This window comes from Siniperca chuatsi, linkage group LG20, assembly GCF_020085105.1.
Source record: "Siniperca chuatsi isolate FFG_IHB_CAS linkage group LG20, ASM2008510v1, whole genome shotgun sequence".
In the NCBI taxonomy this organism is placed as follows: domain Eukaryota; kingdom Metazoa; phylum Chordata; class Actinopteri; order Centrarchiformes; family Sinipercidae; genus Siniperca; species Siniperca chuatsi.
In genome coordinates this window covers 13,563,741-13,586,925 of record NC_058061.1, presented here as the reverse complement: position 1 = coordinate 13,586,925, position 23,185 = coordinate 13,563,741, and the positions used below count along the sequence as shown (strand labels likewise).

The following is a 23,185-nucleotide window of genomic DNA, read 5'->3' as shown; positions in this document are numbered from 1 at the left end:
GCTTTTAATGGGCTGTTTTATAAAGGGAATTCCACAGATTGACAAAAATTGTAGAAAATGAGTATTCTGATCAGCAGGGACAAAACTCACCTCCATATACCTTCATTTGCCAGGTATTTAATTCACTGCAATAGCCAAAAATACATCCCATATGTTGTTATTTCATCCATGAAGTTTCACAAACTTATAAGTATATTACAATATATACCACGATCCTATGCTGTTACAGAGGATTTTTCTCCATACCACCCGCCCTTACAGCACACTGATTACAACGGATCAGTTAACATTCTCCGGGGTTAAAATGTTTATTGCCAATATACAAAACACACATAGAAAACATACAAAACTCGTTACATAAAAAAATTCAAGTTTTGAGAAAGCCTCTGAAAGCTCTTGGCCTTATTTGCCCCTGGACAAGTCCTCATCTCTTAATACTTCAGTATCTCCTCTGTCTCGGGGAGAAGATGGTGTTGGGGTTGCTGTCTCGTTCCCTCTCCTTCTCCCGCTCCTTCTGGCTGTTTGGAGACAGGGCCTCCTCCAGCTTCTTGTCGCTTTTGAAGAGATCTCGACCCGTACGCAAGATGTGCTGCTCAATTTTGCGATGGCGCTTCATGTCTGACAGTACTTTGTCCAGCTGAGCTTCCCTTTTCACAGACGAGCGGGCTGAAAATCCTGGGAGAGAAGGAAAAACGTCAGCCGGACTTCCCTAAAACCACCAAACCATCCCTTTTACTGTGCTTTCAGAATTGAATGAAACCCAACAGTGACGAGCTAAGAGAAGACCAAACATCATTCTTTTAATTTACAGTATGAAAGCTCAAATCTCAGTTATCGCCTGTCACACCTGGTGTTCTGCGTCTGTTGATGAAGGCATTTTTCGGAGTGGCTTGCATTTGCTCTTCATCAAAGTCAAACTCAGTTGGACTTGGAGGCCTGGAAGAAAAAAAAAGTAATGAGGCTTCTCATATATGCAGACAAAAATCCTTAGAGATGACATGATGAGAAATAGTAATACTGACTTGCGATCTCTCTCCTCCCGCTCCCTTTCCTTCGCTGCCTCTTCCTCGTCGTCTCTTTCAGGTGAGGGGGTTCGTTCAGGTGTAGGGGGCCTCCTGGGAAGGGGCATAAAGTTCAATTCCAGCATCTCCCCTTTAGCGAGGAGCTCATAGAGTCTTTTGATCTCAGCAGGAGGGGGCATCCAGTTTTTGGGGTCCTCCATTTCCTCGTCACTGTATGCAAGCTCCCATTCACCGTCCACTACTGCAGCCTGCTTTCCCTCTTCACCATCCACCCCTGAGTCTGCCTGAGGTTCATCCTTGTGTGCCTCTCCTTCCACTGCATCTGTATCTTCATCTGAGAAGGCAGCAAAAACACACAGAAAGGCAGTTTAACAAAAGCTGTTGAGTGATAGGAAAATAGAATTGTAGCACTTCAGTATTACATTATATGTAGATTACTTTTTTAAAGTACTACAGATAAATTATACTGTGAAGTACTGGGTTAAACTCTTTAACAACTTCAATAATTCAAAGCTATTGATGAAAGAAAGAAGTCAAAATGTGAGTTATGACATCTTTTGAACACATGCACATGCTGAAAGTCCTTTAAACAAGAAACCGGATTTCACTGAAGAATACTTTATATGTGATGTGTGTTAGTCTACCAAAAGAATGATATAGCCTTTTAATTCTAAGGAGGGCTACGTCAAATACTGAGTAATACTGCTTCACATTAAAATATGTTTTGTTCATTTTGACCGTGTCAGTGTTTTCTTGTGTTTACTTCAATGTTGTGGGGTTTTTTTTTTAAATAAGAAGCACTTCTTAAACCGACACATACTGTTGAATGAAAAGGCCTCATTAGAAATGTTTAAAATTGTATGTTAGTTACTACATGTTTAGTGTTTTGCAATGTTGATATCTCTAGAGTTACACCTTTCAAGATGTGTCGCTGCAGATACCAAATTTCCCCTTTTTCTTTCTGTTTCTTAATAGAGTTACCCTTTTCATCCTTGGTTGTTGTGTCGTCCTCTGTGGCAGCAGTCATTTCCGTGTCCTGTTGCTCTGTGTTGCCCTCTTCCTCTTTCCCTGCTGCAGGTGTTTCTGTGTCCTTCACACCCAGAGCCTCTATGCCCTCTCTCAGTGAAGAGTCTGTGGCCTCAGCCTGCATCCTTCCTGCTGCTGCTGAACTTTATAGCCACAGATCTGCTAAACAGAAGCATTATGAAAAAACAAACAAACATTTTAGTACAACTGAAAGTAACTATAGGCATGTGAGGTTAAGAGGTCTTTAAGATAGCTAGCCAAGAGTAATATCATACCTATAACATTTAACAGGTAGCCTAGCTGTTAACTTTGCTGAATGGTGAGCAGTCAACAAAGCCACACATTAAACGTAACGTTAATTTTATCCTCGTTTGACTAGCTAACGTCAGGCCTAACCGTGAGATATTTCTAAACAGCAAAGTACAATTAGATAACATACGTGCCTTAAATTGTCATTACCGAATGTCCGGTTTATCGTGGATCACTGGTGTTGTAGCTAAATGTTAGGTCAAATTATCTTTCCCAGTGAATAAAAACGCCAAAGCTCTCCATGAGACTTGCTATGGATAATACACGATTATGTAGAGACGTAAACATAGCGCCATTTTGAACTAGAAGAACTGTGTGACGAACTGCTTAGTTCTGCTGGACTGCGCATTCCCACTGATTAAACATCATATGGATAGGCCATCGACGGCGCGAATGGCCGACAGCAGTTCAGGTGTGCGTAGTAGAGATCTACTGTTGGCACGACTTCCTGCGCAGTGCGCAATCGCATACTGGGCTGAATGCACATCGGGCCAAATTTTAACAAACATATTTTGCCTCACTATTCACGTTAAAGTGTTATTTTAAAATGTTTATATATGTGTGTATATAGCATAACGTTAACTACTCTATTCGGTGCACGAGTGCATATTATAAATAAGGGCGGTAGACGTCAAATAGGCGCCAGTGTTTCTGATTGGTTAATGGTCGTTTCCGGTTGCAGCGCTCTTCATTTGAAAAGTGTTCGGTTAGTTTAGATGGTTAGGGGGCTTGATCGCCATTGTTAAAAGACGGTGTTTGCAATGTTGCTAAAGGTGAAACTTTGCGGATAACAAAAGTTTTTTTGGTTTTACGAAGAGTCCGCAAACAATATCGGTAAGCACTAACGAAACATTAGTAATACACTCGGTAAAGGACTAAGTGACCTTGGTAACGTTCGTTTGAGAAGCAAGAGTAACGTTACCGTGACTTAACGTCAGCTAGCTTGTTATTAGCCGTTTAAAGCCTCCATTAATAAAGTAGAACGTGGCTCATTGTTGCAATGCTTTGTTTGAGGGGAATCGACATTTCATTGAAATCTAAGCACGTCCGTTAATAATGTGCATTGTTAAACTGCCATTTTGCACAGATAAAAGTTATACTCTGCTGACTTGGTTTATGTTGTTATCCAGGCCTTTTTTTCTAAAAGCTTAAACATGGCTCAGCGCATGGCGTTACCCGATGGAGGAAACAAGAAGACGTCCAGGGTTCGGGTAGCGGTTCGTCTGCGGCCCTGTATGAGCAAGCAAGATGAGAAAGACGAAGGACCGTGTGTCAGAGGCCTGGACTCACAGAACCTGGAGATAGTCAACTGGAGGAATGCTACAGAATCCGTCAAATACCAGTCAGTGTCCTCAGCATAACTTCTGAATGATGATGATGTTGTTAATATCTCTAATTATTGACAAACAGTAAATTCTAAGAGTGTTGTGGATGCTGTTTCAGCTTCGACGTTTTTCACGGTGAGCAAACGACACAGCAAGAGGTTTTCCTCTCATCAGTGAAGCCCATTCTACCACACATTCTGAAAGGACAAAATGCCAGTGTCTTTACCTATGGACCAACAGGAGCTGGTATGCTACAGCAATATTACATTTGTTAACTTGTACTTTGTTTACTTGGTTCCATATTACAGATGGTAATCAAGACATGTCCAGTCTCAAATTTTCACTAAACGTTTTACTTAATATCACATACATTTATACCATTAACAGTGGGATTTTAGATGTGCATAGGTTGTGTGAGCTATTTAATATTCTGAATTCACCAGTCAAAATACTTTGAATTAAGATGTTTTGTTAACCACTCTTTGTGGCCTCTCATTATATTGTTTTTACTGAGACAATTTGCTCTTACAGTTCATTAATTTGTCTCCTTTTCCTAAACGCATTATTCCCTGCTAACTTACCCCGTCCTCTTTCGTAGGTAAGACCCACACCATGTTGGGCAGTTCAGAGCAGCCAGGTGTGATCCCCCGAGCCGTCCGCGAAGTCTTCAATCTGGTCAAGGCCAAGGATGAGGATGAAGGATGGGACTACAGCATTGGCATGTCTTATTTGGAAATATACAATGAGAAGGTATGAATGGTTGGCTACACAGTATAGTGTGAGCCAGTAGTATCTTGCTTTCTGTCCATAGTTAAGAAAGTGAAATAAGGGTTTTGTCAGGAGTTCAAAATCTAAGTTGAGCCCACTTTGTTCCATTAGTGCAATTTATCTGTCAACATCTAATTTGGAATTAGAAGTCTATTTCTGGCATTTATGTTACAAATAGAATAAAGGCTATCATATGTCAGTATTAACACGTATATGCATATAACATATGCATGTTCCGCTTAAAATGAGCCATTTCCTGTTAAGTTGCCAAGAAATGGGTAAGCTACAGAGTTGTTATGTTGCAAATGTAAGTAAAATCCGACTAGCACCTGGCGTTTTGTATTGATTTTGGGGGAGAGGAACTTGTTTTATATTTAAAATAAACACTTTTTTAAATATTTTTTTTTTTAAATCAGACCCAAACTTCTGATAATGTAAATGACAAAGGCAAAACCAGTCTCCACCCAGCCCTCCCTTTTTAGTTCAACTCCACTGCTCATGCACTCCCCTACCCGAGACCACCACCAGATATCACTGTGCTCTCATCCTGTGTCCTTCAACTGCTCCTCATTGTTAAAAACTTAAAAATACTGTCTAACCAGCTCTGTGCTGCTTCGATTGCTTGTCTAATTTTCCACTAGTAATACTTTTCTTTGCTGTTTTTTTTAAAGCATCCTTGGTTATTTAGTCAAGTGCTATTTTATGTTTGACATTGTGCAGTCCATCAATGCTTCCTTCTTTCTTTCTCTCAGGTGCTAGATCTTCTATCACCAGGCTCACAGGATTTGCCAATCCGAGAGGACAAGGACAAGAACATCCTTATCCCCGGCCTCACTCACACAACCATCTCCTCCTTCTCAGATTTTGACAAACACTTTGTCCCTGCCAGCCTCAATCGTACTACAGCTTCTACCAAACTAAACCAGCGCTCCAGCCGCAGCCATGCTGTCCTCCTCATCAAGGTTTGATATGTAATCTGATCAACTCTGAGAAAAGACTGTTTGTTCATTTATAATCCTCTTTGATAGTTTCTCTCTTTTGTTCACTGAACTGTTTTGTGCATGGGTATCCAGTGGATAGTCGAACAGCATCTTAAACAGGTTGTGGCCTCTGAGCAGTAGGCCAGGATTTGGTAGCTGGTGCTGAAATCAATTCTCTCCTAAAACACTCCCACTAGCAAACTCTGGGCTTTCTGGGACTATTCTGCGAGAGAAACAAACTGGCGTCTGTTGTCCTTCTTACTTACTTTGTCCTTTTTCTACATTCTTACTTACTACCTATGTTGTATTGCTGATTACATAATGAGTCACAATTATGATCAAATGAAAGCCTTTTGCTGCCTACCTTTTATCTCAACTAACCTTTTATTTCTCTCTTCTCCTCCCTCCCTATCATGTCTGACCTCTGTGTCATTGCCCCTTCTCAAATCTTAATCTTTTCAATGATCTTCTAGGTTGTACGAACTCAGCGCGCCCTGCCCCACAGACAACAGACAGGCAAGCTGTACTTGGTAGACCTGGCTGGGTCTGAGGACAACCGACGCACCGGCAACCAGGGCATCCGTCTGAAGGAGAGCGGTGCCATCAACCTGTCTCTCTTCACTCTCAGCAAAGTGGTGGACTCCCTAAACTCCGGCACTGCCGTCCGTGTACCATACAGAGACAGTAAACTGACACGACTGCTACAGGACTCTCTGGGTGGCTCGGCACACTCCGTCATGATCACCAATATCGCGCCTGAGTACAAATACTATTTTGATACCTTTAGTGCACTCAACTTTGCCGCCAAATCCAAGCTCATCGTGAACAAGCCCTTCACCCGTGAAACTGTGCCTGTGCTGCCAGGTGAGGGAAACTGAGTCACTCACTTTTTCATTCAGAGGGCTTGTAAGTATAGAAAGAAATGGAATAGTCAGAGGAGAGGAAGCTCTGACAGAATATGATCCAAGGCCAATAGGTGGCACCCGTGTAACATCCCAAAGGATGATGACTAAGTAAAAAGCCAGCTGTCTCTGGGCATGATGGATGTCATTTTAACATTTAAACGTTTGCTGTTATGATGCATTTCCTCTTGCATTGTCTTCAATAGATGCCTAATGCTGTTCTTCCCTTGGCTTTAATTCAGGCACTGCGATGCAGCCTTGAATGATGCTGTGCCATCTTGATCTGAATTGCTTTACACTCTTAGAGAACCCCACAAACAGTGTTGCTTCAGTGCACTGAATGCTAAACTGTTAATTTCCCCTCTGCCTTCATCTGCAGTGAAGCGGTCCAGAGAAGACCACGAGGCACGGGGGTCTGGCACTGAGCCACAGAAGAAGAGGCAGAAAGACGAGAGGAAAACTGAACAAGATGGTTCCTCACCCTCTGCACATTTTCAGAGGTTAAAGACCACACACAGAGACATAGGAACTGTGAAGAAAATGCATATGCAATTGCCCAAAGCTACAACATCAAATTTAATCCATACAACAGCAACTTAAACCAAAGCCTCAAAGCAGTGGGCCAAGATTTTATAGCTTGTGCTGAAAGCAACTCTCTGCAGTGCTCCCATTGGCTACAGCTGCTGTGTCTACTGGGATCTCGTTGGGAGGGATACAAGCACTGCTTTCTTGCCATCTGTTGTCAGGTTAATAAGTCTGTCTGGGTTATGAATCTCGTCAACTTGCATTCTTTCAGCCCGGTCCACCTTTTGACTTCTGAGTGCATTTCAAAGCCCCTGACCATACTGTCCCCCCTCGTTGTCTACCTACTTTTTCTCTTATCTTGATTTGTGTGTGTGTGTGTCTCTCTCTCAGCCTGTCAGAACCGTCTGTGATGGACAGACTGATAGCTCTGGAGAAGCTGATGATGAACTGCCAGGACAAAGATAGACTCGGCATGCTGAAAGATGTGGCCCAGTCTCGCAAGGAGATCCAGGTGAAAACACACCTACATCAAAACTTGAGTTTATCTACCTGGATGACTGATGGAAACACCTTTTTGTCTCTTCTGTCTGTCATAATTTCTCTGTGTGTGTGATTAACCAGATGCTGATACTGTCATGATTGATCTTTTATGCCAATCGATCAACTCTTCATGGATATTTGATAGCCAACCTTGCCACTCTCTTTTTGTTTTTTTGCCCGCAGGAGCTCAAAGAGAAGCAGAAGGAGTTTGAGAGCAAGGCAATGCTATTCAGCCGTTTGGCTGGAGAAAAGTCCAGTGCCACACAGGAGCCTGACTTCAAGAACAACGTGGCTCCTCTGCACAGAAAACAGTCAACTGCCACAAAACCCAATAAGCAGCAGGCTGTGGTCCAACCCCTACAAGGTCAGTCAGAAACGATAGATGTGACTGTAGCAAAGTGAATTTACATAGATTTTTCTTACCTGTTAACATTTAAATTCAAGTTGTAAGAATTTAGCTGACAGTCGAATAGAAATGACTGCAGTTTTGGAGTAAACTGACTTATCTAATGGCAAAGCATGCAAAGAACCACCATATTAGGACTATAGACGTTTCAGATACTACTGTGTTTAAATTGGCTTTGAATAAAGACGGTACTAGATGGGGAAAAAAATGACTGTGGGAAAACTTTTTTCCTTGTGTGTAATCCTCTGTTCACGCTTCGCTGAAGAGTAGGCACTCACTAATTCTGTCATGTTGAATCAATGGAGCTATTGATGACCTGCAATGTGATACAAGAGCTCAGCCTACAATATAGGAGTCAGAGAATATATCAAATGGTGATGAGGAGGAATTATATTTACTCCCCTCTGCAGCTTGGAGACTGAGCTGGGTAACTTTCCTTGGTACCTGTCTCATGCATTTGGCTTTGAAACAGCACTAAACCCCAAACGAAATAAGACATTTTGACTGTTTCAGTGCAACATTTGGTTTGAAATTGAATGTCAACATTGTATTCTAATGTGTATCATTAAATGTATTTAACGTTAATTGTATATGTGGTTTCCTCCCAACCAGTGTCCCAGCTCCAGCCTCTTCAGCAGCTTGCAGTCGTCAAAAAACAGTCTGTCTGCGTCAAGAAGAAAAAGGGGAAGCTTTCAGACCAGGTTGAGGTCAGCATCCAAGCCTTGACTGTGCTGTGCTTAGCTTGACACATCCGCAGAATTGCAAGCATCAGAAACAAGCTGACGTAGTGCATTAGCTTCAATTTGTTTGTTTTTTGACTAGACAGACTCTGCAAGTTCTCACATTTATTAGGTCAAAATTAACCTCCTTTCCAGACCAATATGGATAAATAGATGTTGACAGTTAAAAATGGATTGTCATGTGCTGTACATTTTCTATAATTGTGTTAAATACCAATTTTAAATGTTTTGGGGTTTTCTTTTTTCTTTTTTAACTTAGCCTCCAGATGGTAAAGAGAACATAATGGAGAATGGCTGGGAGTCTCAACTCGACTCATCTGTGCTGGAGCAGTCCAGACAGAAAATCCTGCAGGTTCTCAACACGGGATCCCTCAAAGAGCTGAAGGGTCTGCAGCAGATCGGCGACAAGAAGGCAAAGCTCATCCTGGGCTGGAGGGAGATCCACGGTCACTTCACAAAGGTCGGTAGAGAAAACATCAAACTTAGATCTCTTATCATGTAACTCACCCCACAACAATATCTTGTCTTGAGAGGTGTAGATTTTTCTTGTGGTGCCTTTTATGTATGATTTGTTATTTTGCAGTTGGAGGATCTGGGGAAAGTTGAGGGTATGACAGAAAAGAGATTTTCCTCCTTCATGAAGGTAAGCCAAGTCTTCAGTGAAATAGTTATGTATTTTTCTTGGCCATGCTAGCGGAATGGGTCTATAATTGGTTGGTCGGGCAGTTGATCCACCACTTTGGTCCAGACTGAAATATCCCAACAACTAATGAATGGATTGCCATTAAATTTGGTTCAGACATCTATGTCCTCCACAGAATAAATGGTAGTCTTTTGTGATCCCCTGACCTTTCATCTAGTGTCATCAGGTCAAAAATCAGTTGGTTTGACTAAATACCTGCAAAATTGTTGACATTCCCTACAGCCTCAGCTGTTAAGTAGCAAATGTTAGCATTTAGCTTAAAGCTCCGCTGTGTCTCAGTACAGCTGCTAGAATGGCTGTAGACTCTTGTTCATACTAATAAATTGGAGACAATGGCCAGTAGTAGCACATTATGCCGCTTTAGATGATCTTGCGTTTACTCTGTGCTAATGTTTGTTTGGTTTTTTTTTGTTTTTTTCAGGCAAACATCCTGAGTGCCATGGGAAAATGACTTTTTCTTTATCATACCAATGTGTATATAATTTCTCTCAGAAGCTTTTATTTGTCATTTATGCTCGGTTTTATGATATTTTTGTAGTTACTAATGTGTTCCAGCTGGTGGCGCACTATTGCTTTTTAATAAATGACTCGTATCATTGAATGCTCGAGTGTTTATTTCATGATCATAAATAAATCTGATGGTCACTTTCACATATGGCTTAACTGTCACCTACCCTGAACCGCCTCTCAGATCAATCACCTCCTCCGGGGAGTAGTTTTCTCCTCGTTCCGGTTTGAACACCTAATTGGGCTGATTTTTGAACTCGTGTCCTCTGCGAGGCAGAGACCGGAGGACACCTTTTTATCACCGACATGTGATGCAGCATCACTGGATACATCTTCAGTGTTATGAGCTGTTTTTCTGGGGTGAGGTGAGGAGGATGCTATAATCCCGCCCGCCCTCCTCCTCCCACATCACGTAGTCTGGTTGATTTCACTTTTCGTTTCTCACACACACCCCTCCTCTCTGATCCACCCTAACCCATCCTGGAGACTCCCAGCACACTGCGCTGGAACAAGGCGCCGCAGCCGGTTCAGCAGCTTTCTCGACATAAAAGGATATCTTCGGATTTCAGACAAACGGCGCACGTTTGCAAACACATCGTGGCTGTAGAGGAGATGTTTGGTCGCGTCTGATGCTGATTTTTGCACCTGAGAATAACGTTACCACGATGGTAAAGCCAGGGATGCTCCGGCTGTGTTGAGACAGGCACTGGATTAAAAAGGTCAGTTTGGTTCATCCTCATAGCTACCATTGATTTTTATTTTACAATTCAATCAGTTTGCTTTAAATGCAACAATCCAATACAGGCTGCATGTGTTTTTTTTTTTTTCTCTCTCTCCCCCCTCCTGCTTATTGCAATGTAGCAGCCCACATCCACTGGCTTCAAATCACCAGCAGCAGGCTAATTAATGCCCACCCCTTCACTGGTCTATCTGATTATTTTTCCTTTGTCCTCATCCTTTTTCTGCTCTGTCCTTTACCTTTTGTTGTGTGCTCACAACAACCTCCCAGTTAACGCTTGTGTACACATGAATAAATGGGATGCACACACCTGCACGGAGACTATGGCCGCTACTACCGTTTCAAAGGAACCTGCCTTTGTCATTGTGACCTTTTTTTTTTTTTTTTTTTTTAAACTAAGATAATCTGCTATTTTAATACGAGCTCATTTGGATTTACATTGGGACATGCATGTGTTTTATCTGTTTACCTTGAGTCTATTTATTTACTATTCTACGTGACATAAGGAGCGATTTAAAAAGAAAAAGAAAAAAAAGAGGATAAATGTTAACTGAAGTCAGAGTGGATTATAAAGAGGATTATGGTGATATTGAGACTGTATCCAAACTCTAAATCGGCTAAAGCAGAATGTATTTAGGGACTGTATGAAAGTTATTAGAGTGAGAAGGGGGGGGGCTGAACATGCTCGCCCCAATATTTTTAAATAACTACTGAATTGGTACAACTAATTTTGCCATTGATATCAAATAATTTCAGATGGTGTATTCTAACGAGTCCCGCTTCAGTGGAATAACACATTTCACATAGCACCCAAATCAAATAGGAATGTAATTATCAATTGCCAAAATTATGGAAAACATAACAAAATGATACGCCCTGTTTTCCAAATATTCAAGCCGTTCTTTGCTTTTGAACCAAGAGGTCACTTTCTATGACACATTTAACATTTTTTAGACATTTAACTGCTTTCTATTAAGATGCAGAATAAAGTGAAGGTAGGAGCTAAATTAGTGAAAAATAACATGCTCTCTAGAAATATAAAGTTAAATCACTAATAATGACAAAGATCCACATCTGTTTCTCAAAACTTACATATTGACCTTATTAGCTTCTAGTTGATTTTGAAGCGGAAAATAAACCCTTGTTACAGAGACACAATCGTCCTCGTATGGCAAAATGCACCTTTTATAATCTGTGGCGCACACAAAATTCTTTTTGATGTAAATATTTGATATTCAATATTTTAATTGTTTGGAATGAAATACAATTTAACTTTGAAAAGTTAAAGGGCCCTCCCCTGCTATCCCAAAAATGAAAAACAATACACAATCCTATCCCTTTTCAACCCACCTGAATCATTTTTGTACAGTCCTTAAGCAGATGGGAGGGAGCAGTTTCTGTTTACAAAGATGGTTAAAACCATTTTCTGGCCCCCAGGTGTAACTACAGGCAGCACACACAGGACTGGACCACAAACAGGCTTCATCTTGCTGTCAGCATGGCTGTGAATATGATGCCATGTCCCGACATTTGGCCAGGGGAGGAACAACCATCGCTGCTGGACCAGGAGGGCTCTCTGGCGAGCCAAGCTCCTGTCTCTGAGCCATGCCCACCAGTCAGAGGTGAACACAGCAGCAGCCCGGCCAGCACAAGGCTCCCCCGCAGCAAATCCAAAGGAGAGCTAGTCATAGTCATCAACGAGAAGCTCAAGAACAGTAAGTGACTGACTTTAACCTCATATTGTCATACAGCTGCTTAGTCAGCTCAGGGACAGTCAGCTACTACACACACATTCACCTCTTCCAGTGTTTCAAACACTTGCCTGCCCCTTTTTTTGTCCCTCATGTGTAGGTAATGGGATCCATCCAGCACCTGCAGAGAGCACCTCTCCAGTCATCTCCTCTCCTCCCAGAAGACAACACTCCATCTCTTACCCCCATCACAGCAAGACCAGGAAGGGGAGCAGGGCGAGTTCCATCGCCTACACCGCCTTCTCGCCCAGGCCGTCGCTTTCTCGCCACTCCAGCATCGCCACCAACCCACCCTTGGACCGGACCAAAGTTAAAGACTACCTCTTCCTGTCCGTGCTGGCCTGCTTCTGCCCCGTCTGGCCCATCAACATCGTGGGATTCGTCTACTCCATCATGGTAAGAACAGGATCTTTTGTCTGGCTTGTTATTCCTTATGTTTTTTTATATTTTCACCAACAGTAGTTTTGTTGTTCTAAAGCGACTTTGCTGAGTTTAGTGTTTTTTTAAAAAAAAAAAAAAGCAACAGTATCAAACCCAATTTAACAGATGGTTCAATCTTCTCCTTCAGTCCAAGAACAGTCTCGAGCAGGGAAATCTGGATGGTGCTGTGCGTCTGGGACGTGTGGCCAAGATGCTCTCCATGGTGTCACTAGTAGGAGGGACGGTCATTATCATCGCCTGCATTGTCAACCTGGCCAGTGAGTGTCCCAAATCTGACCTTTAAACCTTAACCTCACCTTATTATTACCTCCTGTGTAGTTGCGCACAGCTGATTCGTCCCTCTGAACTTCTGTTTTTTTTTTCTTGAATCCTGATCCTCCTGGCCCAAAAACCTGCTACTGTCACTGTTTATTCCATCACGATATAATATTTAGCTCTGTTAGCACAATCTGACTGTAATCACTGATATTATTACCATCCATGTTTGCACAATATTGCACTAGTTACAATGCCTGCACGAGTCTTTATACACGGCGGCACTTTAGCCTTTAGGAACTATGTCAATGCTGCACAAAGATCATATTAAAAAGCATATTAATCACATTTGCATCAGTCAAATCTACATTTTATGACATGTTTCTTTATTTGCACGGGTGGCCTCCAGCTGCCAGCTGTAAGCAACTGCATGCCTCAGATTGCTGTGTGTGTATCTGTAGAGTGATATGTGTAGTCTGCTGTCTGTTGTATGCCTTGCCCTGTTTGCTTGTATAAAATGTGAAGTCCATATATCTATATGTACCATATCTATACATATATAATGTATGTCAGTGTGTGAGTTGTTGATGTGCTCACAAGACTATTAAATGTACATTTATTGTACCTGGCAAATAAAGGGATTCTGATAACAGATCAGTGATTATTACTTATTAGTGACTTGTAAAGAAAGGGACTTTGTCTTTTGCAGTGCTGTATATTTGAATACATGCATGAAGGGCCAGCCAGTTAAATGATTCTTTGCCTTTTCACTTCAGTTCAAGCAGATACTTATCTGTACTTTGTTTTTGAATGCACACAGTTGCAGCCTGTTGGGTCTCATTAAGCCAAGAGATGTCCTAATTAACTTAATGACTGGAAGAGCAATTGTTCATACAACTTGAGTTTAAGGGCTCTGGGACTCAACGCCCCTTGTTTTTCTCATGATATAACTGTCCTCTGTGGTCTGTGAAAGTTTATACATCCATATTAAGTTGCAGAATATATAGCTCAACTAATACGCTTCCTTTTCTTTTTTTAGTAAATGTGAAAACCTGAGTTTCATCCCATGATGAAACTGGATAAGGCAACTGATCATCTGGCCCGCACCTGCACCACCGTCTTTACCGCCTAGTCATTACCTGGATGTGTGACAAATATGCACCCGATATACAGTGCTTACTTGTATTTCTGTAATCTATATAAATCCCTTTTGCTAATGGAAGAAAATAAAATATGCAAATCCTGCGCTCTGATTGGGGTGGGGGTGGGGTGGGTAGGGGGTGGGGTTGTCTGTCTGATGATAAATGGAGAAGGGAGTAGGCAGTCTAATCAGTCCCTTCGTATTCTGGTCAACACATTCAGAAGGATTCTTGAGAAAGACACAAACTCTGCAAGAATCCCATCATCACCCACAGAACTGACTCAGACAAGGTGGACTAGAAAATGGGGAGATTGTGGAGGTGGTTACAGAACGTGAAACGGGCAGGGTTGTCTCCCAGCTTCAGCGCCACACGCAAGTCCCAACAAAATGTCCGTGAAGTCCATCCTTCACTGCACCGACGACAGGATGCATCAGAGTTTCAGCTTGCCGTTAAATCCCCTCGGATACGTGGAGAGGCTCTGGGATTTCTGTTGCATTGGAAATCACAGAGCAGAAACCCTTTCAATCACAATATGTCCTCAGACTCTCCTCTGTGTGGTTCTCATGACTCCTGCCATACATCTTGTGTTTGAGAGTGAGCGTACGGGTGGCAAAAGAGGATGAAAAAGAGGCTTACCAAGGACTAGCTATGGGTGCTAAAATGGAAGGGATTATGGAAAGTCTCACACAGAAGGCACAGTCATCACTGCAAGGAAAAATATGTGCCAAAAAAAAAAAATTTAGAGGGAAAGTTTCTTGCTTTGTAAAGACCCCAATCTGATCACAGAATTGCTGTTGTAGAGAGGAACATCAAAAGTGTTTTTACTCTGCTGCAACTTCACTGTATAGCCACTCGACACCACTGTGAGCCGGGAAAGGGTACATGTTCGCAAAAAACCAAGTGTAGAGAGATACTTAAAACATTCATTTTACAGTGAAGCTAATTATGCTTCATCATCTATGTCCTATCTTTTGATAATGTTTGTAAAACATTGTTTTGAAACAGAAAGATTTCTTAATGTGATGCTCTTGAAAGTGCTGTGCTGCAGTTGACAGGTGGTGGTAGTATTGTGTGCATATGGGCATCACTATTTGGTTAACAAATTAAATAGCTTGTGATTGCAGTCAAAGTTATGACTGTAGCCTCAGTCCACAGGTAGCCTGTACTTTTAAACCAGACAGATTGTGGCATTTTTGTCCCTTGTAAAAAACCTAGAACAGCAACAAACACCTTAATATTTGCCCATGTTGTTGTCATACACAGGAGGATGCTGTCTTTTGATGGTTAATTTGTAAAACACTGGTTCAGGGGACCATGGTTTTATGGGTGATATGAATAGCAGCACTGTGGAGAACTAATTTTTAAATCTGCTATATTATTATTATCATATCTCCTGTGTGTCTTTAACTAAACTGTAATCTTTATCTACCTGTGATTCTCACTGTGATATAAAACAACTGGGTTTCATCAAGAATGGATAAAACTCTCCTTATTTACTATATCCTGCATTTTGAATCATGTACAGAAACGCCACAATTTCTCATCATGAGTTCACACCTGCAGACAAATTTCTGTAATGATTAAGGCATTTTTTCCTCTGTTAGTACTTCATATGTAAATTTAATTATAATCAATGTATTCTGCAGATATAAATCTCAATATTGTGATAATTCTCTAGCTGATATGAGTTAGCATTAAGTAGTTATGATCTAACGTAGGCACAGAAACTGTCGGCTAGCCTCCTGACAGTCATTGTATTACCACCAGGCTTCTTTAATCTTTGTGGTTATGGGCATGTTGTGGATTTTTATTTATGTATGATGATAGAAGTTGAAAATGACAAAGATGAGCTGGAACTTGGAATATTATACTTCTGCAGCACATTCATAATAAAGACACAATGCATGCAACATGTTTTCATTGTTGTTTTGAAGGGACAAAGAGCAGCGGTAGCAGGAGAGTTTTTGTGGGAGAGAATGAGTGTCAAAAGGGAGAGATAACCAGAGAGCTTAGCCACTGAGGAGAGACTGTTAGCAGACAGTTTAGCAGATGAGAGAAAACAACGGGGAAGTTTTAATGTAGTTGTCCGTACTGTGATAGTGTGTAAGCTGCAGGGATTGAAAGTGCGTGCTGTTGTCAGGCAGTGGAGCGGAGGCAGCAGGCAAAATGCTGAAGGGAGAAGCCCAGAGCCAGGAAATACTCTGCATGATCGGCTATAATGAGAACTAAAGCCTCAGATGACTTCAACAAAATCAAAGCAAAATATCCCTCATTATTTTCTCTGAGGTTTTTTTTTTAAAACCTTAAAGAAGCTATTATTATTGGTTGCACAGGCTTTCCTATTTCATAATTATGAGCATCCATAACAAGAACAGTGAATGGGCAAAAAATCTTTGTAATATCATAAAGAAAAAGTATTGTTTTGAAAGTAGATTTTTGGATCCAAACTGACAGTAATGAACATTTAAAGGCTGCATTGTTATATAAAAAGTGTAGCATGTTCTGCACAATGGTCAACTGATACGTTAACAATATCATACCATTTATTTAAAATATGTTGCAACAATAAGTCAATTAGTCAAGACAGGAAATTAATCTGTAGCTATTTTGATAATTGATTAACCGTTTAAGTCATTTTTCAAGGAACAAGTGTCTACAGCCATGCTAGTGTCTAAGTGAGGCTACACTTAGACACAGCATTGCTTGGAGCTAAATGCTAACATCAGCATGCTAACATGCTCACAATCACAATGTTAAAATGCTGAAGTTTAGCAAATATAATGTTTACCATGTTCACCATCTTAGTTTGGCATGTTAGCATGCTAACAATTGCTAACTAGCACTTAAACACAAAGTACAACTGAGACTGATAGGAATGTCATTAGTTTTGCAGGTATTTGGTCATAAACCAAAATACTGGACTAATTAAAATTACCTGATGATGGTGCTACATGAAAAGTCATTAGTTATTACATTTCATCCTGAGGGGGACATCAATGTCTGTACCAAATTTCATGGCAATCCATCCAATAGTTGTCAAGACAATTAAGTTAAAACAAAAAATGTGAACCCTATGGTGGCGCTAGATAAAAAGTTAGTAGGTCACCAAAGCTGTTAGGATTTATCCTCTGGGAACCATGAATGTTTGTATCAAATCTCATGGCAATCCATCCAGTAGTTGTTGAGATATTTCAGTTGAGGTTGAACTGACATCACACTATTAGCATAGCTAAAAACTGCTAAACATTTCCGTGTTCCAGCTTCTCAGATGTGACAATTTGCTGCTTTTCTTTGTCTTACATTATAGCAAATTGATTATGTTTGGACTTTGGACTGTTGGTTGGACAAAACATGATATTTAGAGATGTCACCTTGGCCTCTAGGAAATTGTGATGGGCACTTTATTTTATTGTTTATAAACCAAATGATTAATCAATAATGAAAATAATCATTAGTTGCAGTCCTAATTTTAATGTCACACCTGCCACAAGTGCATGCTATTTGCTGGGACAGAAGCTATGTTTAAATATGTTACATGGAAATGATAATTAAAGTAACGTCATGGGCTTGATAAAGAAGTGCATAGCTCCCAGTGAAGTGCATGCTCTGTTGTAATAATGAACATGAAAAAATACTGTACACTCAAAATAAACATGACTACATTCAGTATGTACATTTTCCTAAAGCAAACCTTGTTCATAAGGGAACTTCCAGAGCTCACAGTGAAAAAAATCTACTACATTAGCAGAAATATGACAGCACTCACAACATCTGACAACAGCAAATTCCCCCTCAACCATGTTAATATTTTGACAGCAAAAGGTATTTTTCTTTCTACTCAGCTAATTTAAAGTAGATATACAGTAGAGTATGGCTAGGAAAGGGATCAGCGTACCAGACAGGGTCACATCCAGATGCAGTAAGTGGGTCAGGGATTATCCAGCTGGGTCACATAAACACTGAGGCTGTGATTCAGCTTGGCAGCGTTTGGATGCATCATGATCTTCCTGTCAGTCCGCATAGGAAATAACAGCGTAATGAGATATACTGACCTGTGGCGAAGTGCCTGCTTAATTTGCAAAGAGAACTAGGGCTGAAATAAAAAAATCATTATGAGTGTGAATGGATGCTTTGATAGATTGTTGTGGATTTGGAAAGAGGAATTACTTGGTTTTGAAACTCAAAAAGTGAAAAATTATCATTAATTTTTAAAATACAATGACACACAAGAATTATTTTATTTATTTATTTATTTATTATTTATCTGACACATGTTTATTGAAGAAACATTTCACTGTTTGTTGTCAAAAAATGTCAAAACTGTGTAGCTACCAGTGATACATTGACCTTTTTCACAGCTACATTTCAACAGGAAAAGCACAGGTGTAACTAATAACTTTAATTACGACTGCACTCCATTTAGCTGCTTCCGTTCCAGGACCCTGGTATTTTGAATGCTGGCTCACTGGCAGGGCTTACTAATAAACCTAAATGGAACGGAGCCATAATTAATATTATTTGTTACATCTGTGCTTTTTCTACTATGACAAGTAAAAATGTCCTGAAAAAGGTCAGTCGTGTACTAAACTGTTGATAGGTCTTTTTCACAGCAGACATTTTGACTTGTCACAGTAGGGAAATCACAGGTGTTATGTAATGCTAATAACATTAACGATGGCCCCGTTATATTCAAGTGTCCCAGTAAGCCATGACAGCAAGCCAGCATGCACAATATCCGGACCCTGAAACTGAAGCAGCTAAATGGAATTCAGCCATCATTCATTTTATTATTTACACCTGTGCTTTTCCTACGTGCTGAAATGTCTGCTGTAGAAAAGGTCAATTGTTGACTGTTGATTTTTACACATTGTTTAATAAGCTGTTATGGGTTTTCTGTGTAAAAGGAGGAGATGTTTTCTTCAAACGTCTTTGGATCAGAAGTTTTCAAACATAATCTACATTTGTTTTTGTCTAAAGACACAATTAATAATGAATGCAATGTGTCAAAAGTGAATGATTTGCCATGAAGTGCCATATGTTTGTCACCTTCAAAATGAGAGACAAATTCATTCTGAATGATTTATTTTCATTATTTGTATATGTAAACTCATCAGTCTTAATCTTATTACATTTTACCATGCACCACAATAGCCAAGTGGACTAAAATCCTCCTCAACACCTGAATGCAGTGGTGAAAGAAGTAGCCAGATTCTTTACTTAAGTAAAAGTAACAATACAACACTGTGAAGTACTTGTCACTACAAGTAAAAGTCCTGCATTTGAAACCTTAACTAAGTAAGGTGTAAGTATTATCAGCAAAATGTACTTAATTATCAAAGTAAAAGTACTCATTCTGCAAAATGTTCCCTGTCAGTGTTTTACTATTATATCTGATGTTTCTGGATTCATATTACTGCTGCATTAATGTGTATGTTGCATTTTACTGCTGTAGTTGTTTAAGGTTGAGCTAATTTTAACTACTTTATATACTGTTGGGTAGTTTAATCTACAGCAAAGCATCATGGTCTATAAGATCATCACATGTTTGCGTCGCTGTCCTGTGAGAACCACGTATCTCTAGCAAGTCAACCTTTCATGAGCTCAGAAAAAGCTCTGTGACGATGCACTTTCCAGCTGATCCAAGGTTTTTCTTTAAATAGTTTATTTAGCTTAAGAAGTAGGAGAATTCCCTCAACCCATAAAGAAACATTTCATCCTTCAGTTTATCAGATCAAATTCAAATTCAAAATCATCACATTTGGAGATACATGGTTTTCAGTGGACAGGAAGGGTATGAAAATTGTAATCTGAAAAGTAACTAAAGCTGTCAGACAAATGCAGTGGAGTAAAATATATATATATATATATATATATATATATATATATGTATATATATATACCTGAGATGTACTGGAGTAGAAGTACAAAGTTGCATAATATGGAAATACTCAAGTAAAGTACAAGTACCTCGAATCTGTACCTGATGAACGCCATTATTTTTTTTTATTTTACCTTCATTCAACTAGGACGTCTCTTGAGATAGCCTACATTATATAATGTAATAACAATGTTTTTACCAAATTGGGTCACATGAAAATAATTATTTACAACATATATAGCACAATAGCATAGGACCTAAGAGGCATGAAAGAGAGAGCTTGACTATTTGTTACAATCTTAATAAAACATGTTTTGAATGTGGTGTTTGAATGCCTGGTATGAAGGCAGTGTTTCCAAATAAAGTGCATCTCCTAAATTACTCCAAGCTGAGGGTGTGTGGTACAAAAATGCAGTTTTTCCAACTTCTGAACAATTAATTGTGACTAAAATTCCCCACTAATAAACATGTGAAGAAAGGGTGACAGGAAATTTAGCTAATCCATGCAAATCTACTCATAAATCTACTTGAACTTGCATGAACTGTGTTATAATTGAGTACCTTTATAATATCTGCATGAAGCTTAATTGAAATGTGATGTGAGCTTCAGGCTCATACTTGGCCCATTATTACTGTGCAGCCCTACTGCATCACTACAGTGTCGTCTGCTAGCTGCTAACTTTTCATCCCAATCCTGGCTAGGTGGCAGTAATGTGCTCATTATTGGCTCTTTAATGAAAACTACTCATCATCACACAGTGGATGGACTCTAGTCCCTCTGTGGTGAAATATCACTAATATTTCTATCAAGGCTCTTAGTTTGTCTGCAGTATCCAAGAGGGACTTCCCACTGTGGTGTCTTCATTCCTCTTTTTTTATCGTTTATCTTCAGTGGCATCACAGCAGCAGCCTTTTATTATGCTGACGGTTTTATTGTCATGAGATGACCATGCAAAGATTATGAATATTTGTATTTTTAATAGAGTTACCAACAGTAGCTTGATAACGTGGGCTGAAATAAAGAGATATTTTAGAGTATATATATACTCTATATTTTAGATATAGAGTGTTTATTGAAATCAAAACCATTTCAGAGCATCAGACAGCCAGATGGTTGGTGCTGAAACTCACTATTCTGTGACGTAGTGTGCTAGCTCTCATCATTATCCATTATGTGTTTTCTCAATCAACGGTAATGCTTGGCACTTGCAGAGAGGACACGGCTTGGGTTTAAATAAATGTTTGTGGTTTCACAGAAATCTACTAAACCACTGGATTTAAGATTAACCCGCCCTGAGCAAAAATAACTACTATAATTTTTTTAACAGCTATATTAGTCTGAGTCTGTCTGCATCCAAGTGAGTTTTTTTTGTATAGGACTTTGTGGCATTTCCTTTATCTTCTTTTAAAGTCATCACATGGAGTTTTATTCTGATAAATTCTTCCATCTTTTAGATGTTACTGCAGCTTCTGACACTGATGATCATGTGAATTTAATTACGCATCTGTATCACTAAGTGACTATTTCTGGTATTATTTTAGATGCAGAGCCACCTCAAAAAGGTTGAAAATTGAATGTTTACTGCCCTCAAGTGTCCCCTCTCATTTATTTATTTATTTTTTTACAGCAATCTTTAGATCATTGAACAAGCAGCAGTCCATTCCTCCTTCCTGTAGCTTCCTAAAATGTATAAGATTAGACTCATTCATGTTTTTATTACATTTGTATCTGGACTATTGCAATGATCTGTATCTGTGTTTACATAAACTCTTTCAAAATTACTTCTCACGAGTTTAAGCAGGAGTGTGTGTGTGTGTGTGTGTGTGTGTGTGTGTGTAACCCCAGTTTTAGCATCTCTATATTTGCCACGTATGGATGATTTTAAGATTTAAATTATCATTTGATCATTGTTGGTTGTTCTTAGTTAAATACTTAAAACCTGGACTCTGTAACGGCCTGCAGGAGGAGAATAACAAAGACAGTTCTTAATCTTTTAAATTTCTTGAAACAAGACTAAAAGTCTACAGCCATGCTAGCAGCTCTGTAAGGCTGTAGCTACTTAGGCACAGCAGTGCTTTGAGCTAAATGCTAATATTGGCATGCTAACATAATGATGCTAAGCAGGACAATGTTTACCATGTTCACCATCTTAGTTTAGTGTTAGCATGCCGTCATTTGCTAATTTGCACGAAACACCATCCGTACAGCGGAGGCTGATGTAAATGTCATGTTTTGAAATTATTAGGTTATAAAGCAAAGTATTGGACAAATCAAAATGTTTAGCTGGTGAAAAGTTAAGTGATAACCAAAGTTATTACAAGTCATCCTGACAGGGGACATGAATGACTGCACCTAAATTTCATGGCAATCCATCCAAAAGCTGTGAAGACATTTCACTCAAAACCACAAATGTGAACCTCATGGTGGTGCTAGAGAAGAAGTCAAGGGATCAACAAAGTCAGTATAGGATTCATCCTCTGGGGACCATGAGCGTCTGTACAACTATCTCATAGTTGTTGAGATATTTCAGTCTGGAAGTGATGAACCAACCAACCAACCAACTGACCGACATTGCCAGCTTTAATTTAAATAGTTTTGTATTTTGTGTTTTTCTGTTCTATGTTATTATTGCCTACGTGTATTGTAACAGATATAAGTGTAATATAATTTTTATATTACACATTTAGACAGTGTTAGTCTAGTACCTGCAGAGGACAGACATCTGTGTTTGTCAGTCAGACCGAGAGCACAGGGAGGTGACTAAGATGAAACAGTAGGAGCCTTCTCTGATTTCACAAAGAGCTTCTTTCCCACTCAGGATACAGGAGAAAATGCACAGTAATCAGAAACTGTACAGCCACAAAGAGTTTTTATGACAACCCCCCCCCCCAAATCTAGACTGAGCCTCTATCCCGACGTCCATGACTCTGCTTCAGACACTCGGTCAGCTTGTGGTCAGCCTCACAGCGTGATGCTCCATCTGTGGTGGGACACTGAGCAGCAGTATGTTTATCAAACACATCCTGATGTCCTGATGCTGACCTCTGACCTCCCTGTCAAATGGAATAAGTAAAACGTAGATCGATAGATAGATGTCAGCTACAGAATGCCTTTTATGTGACATTAAAAGAAAAACTCATGTTGTCGTTAAAGATTTTCAGGGTTTTTTAGGGTTCACAAAGTCAGAAAAAAAGGAAATTCAACTGTATTCAAGTTGCTCAAATT

The 23,185-nt window shown here is 39.9% G+C and overlaps 3 protein-coding genes across 8 annotated transcripts; 2 read left to right on the top strand and 1 right to left on the bottom strand.

Moving 5' to 3' along the window:
* Positions 1–101: 101 nt before the first annotated feature.
* On the bottom strand, positions 102–2,724 carry pagr1 (PAXIP1 associated glutamate-rich protein 1). Of its 5 annotated transcripts, none has more exons than XM_044177501.1 (5): positions 2,488–2,724; positions 2,004–2,207; positions 1,023–1,356; positions 848–936; positions 102–675 (listed from the first exon to the last, which is right to left on the bottom strand). In XM_044177501.1, exons 2-5 carry the CDS (start codon positions 2,170–2,172, stop codon positions 440–442), a joined length of 828 nt encoding a protein of 275 aa, XP_044033436.1. In that variant the 5' UTR covers positions 2,173–2,207; positions 2,488–2,724; the 3' UTR covers positions 102–439. The 5 variants fall into 5 exon arrangements, with proteins under 5 accessions (XP_044033436.1, XP_044033435.1, XP_044033432.1 ...); XM_044177500.1 differs by having other exon boundaries at positions 2,004–2,210; positions 2,492–2,724; XM_044177497.1 differs by having other exon boundaries at positions 2,508–2,724.
* A 277-nt stretch (positions 2,725–3,001) lies between these two features.
* kif22 (kinesin family member 22) lies at positions 3,002–9,847 on the top strand. Its single transcript, XM_044177493.1, has 13 exons — positions 3,002–3,191; positions 3,488–3,699; positions 3,801–3,928; positions 4,281–4,432; positions 5,203–5,412; positions 5,904–6,294; positions 6,712–6,832; positions 7,248–7,368; positions 7,581–7,761; positions 8,416–8,510; positions 8,803–9,003; positions 9,127–9,186; positions 9,668–9,847. The coding sequence occupies exons 2-13, from the start codon at positions 3,512–3,514 to the stop codon at positions 9,695–9,697; spliced, it is 1,878 nt and encodes a 625-aa protein (XP_044033428.1). The 5' UTR covers positions 3,002–3,191; positions 3,488–3,511; the 3' UTR covers positions 9,698–9,847.
* A 139-nt stretch (positions 9,848–9,986) lies between these two features.
* On the top strand, positions 9,987–15,991 carry prrt2 (proline-rich transmembrane protein 2). Of its 2 annotated transcripts, XM_044177503.1 has the most exons (5): positions 9,987–10,472; positions 11,930–12,207; positions 12,344–12,639; positions 12,812–12,941; positions 13,979–15,991. In XM_044177503.1, the coding sequence occupies exons 2-5, from the start codon at positions 11,991–11,993 to the stop codon at positions 13,993–13,995; spliced, it is 660 nt and encodes a 219-aa protein (XP_044033438.1). In that variant the 5' UTR covers positions 9,987–10,472; positions 11,930–11,990; the 3' UTR covers positions 13,996–15,991. The 2 variants fall into 2 exon arrangements, with proteins under 2 accessions (XP_044033438.1, XP_044033437.1); XM_044177502.1 differs by lacking the exon at positions 13,979–15,991 and having other exon boundaries at positions 12,812–13,593.
* Positions 15,992–23,185: the final 7,194 nt, after the last annotated feature.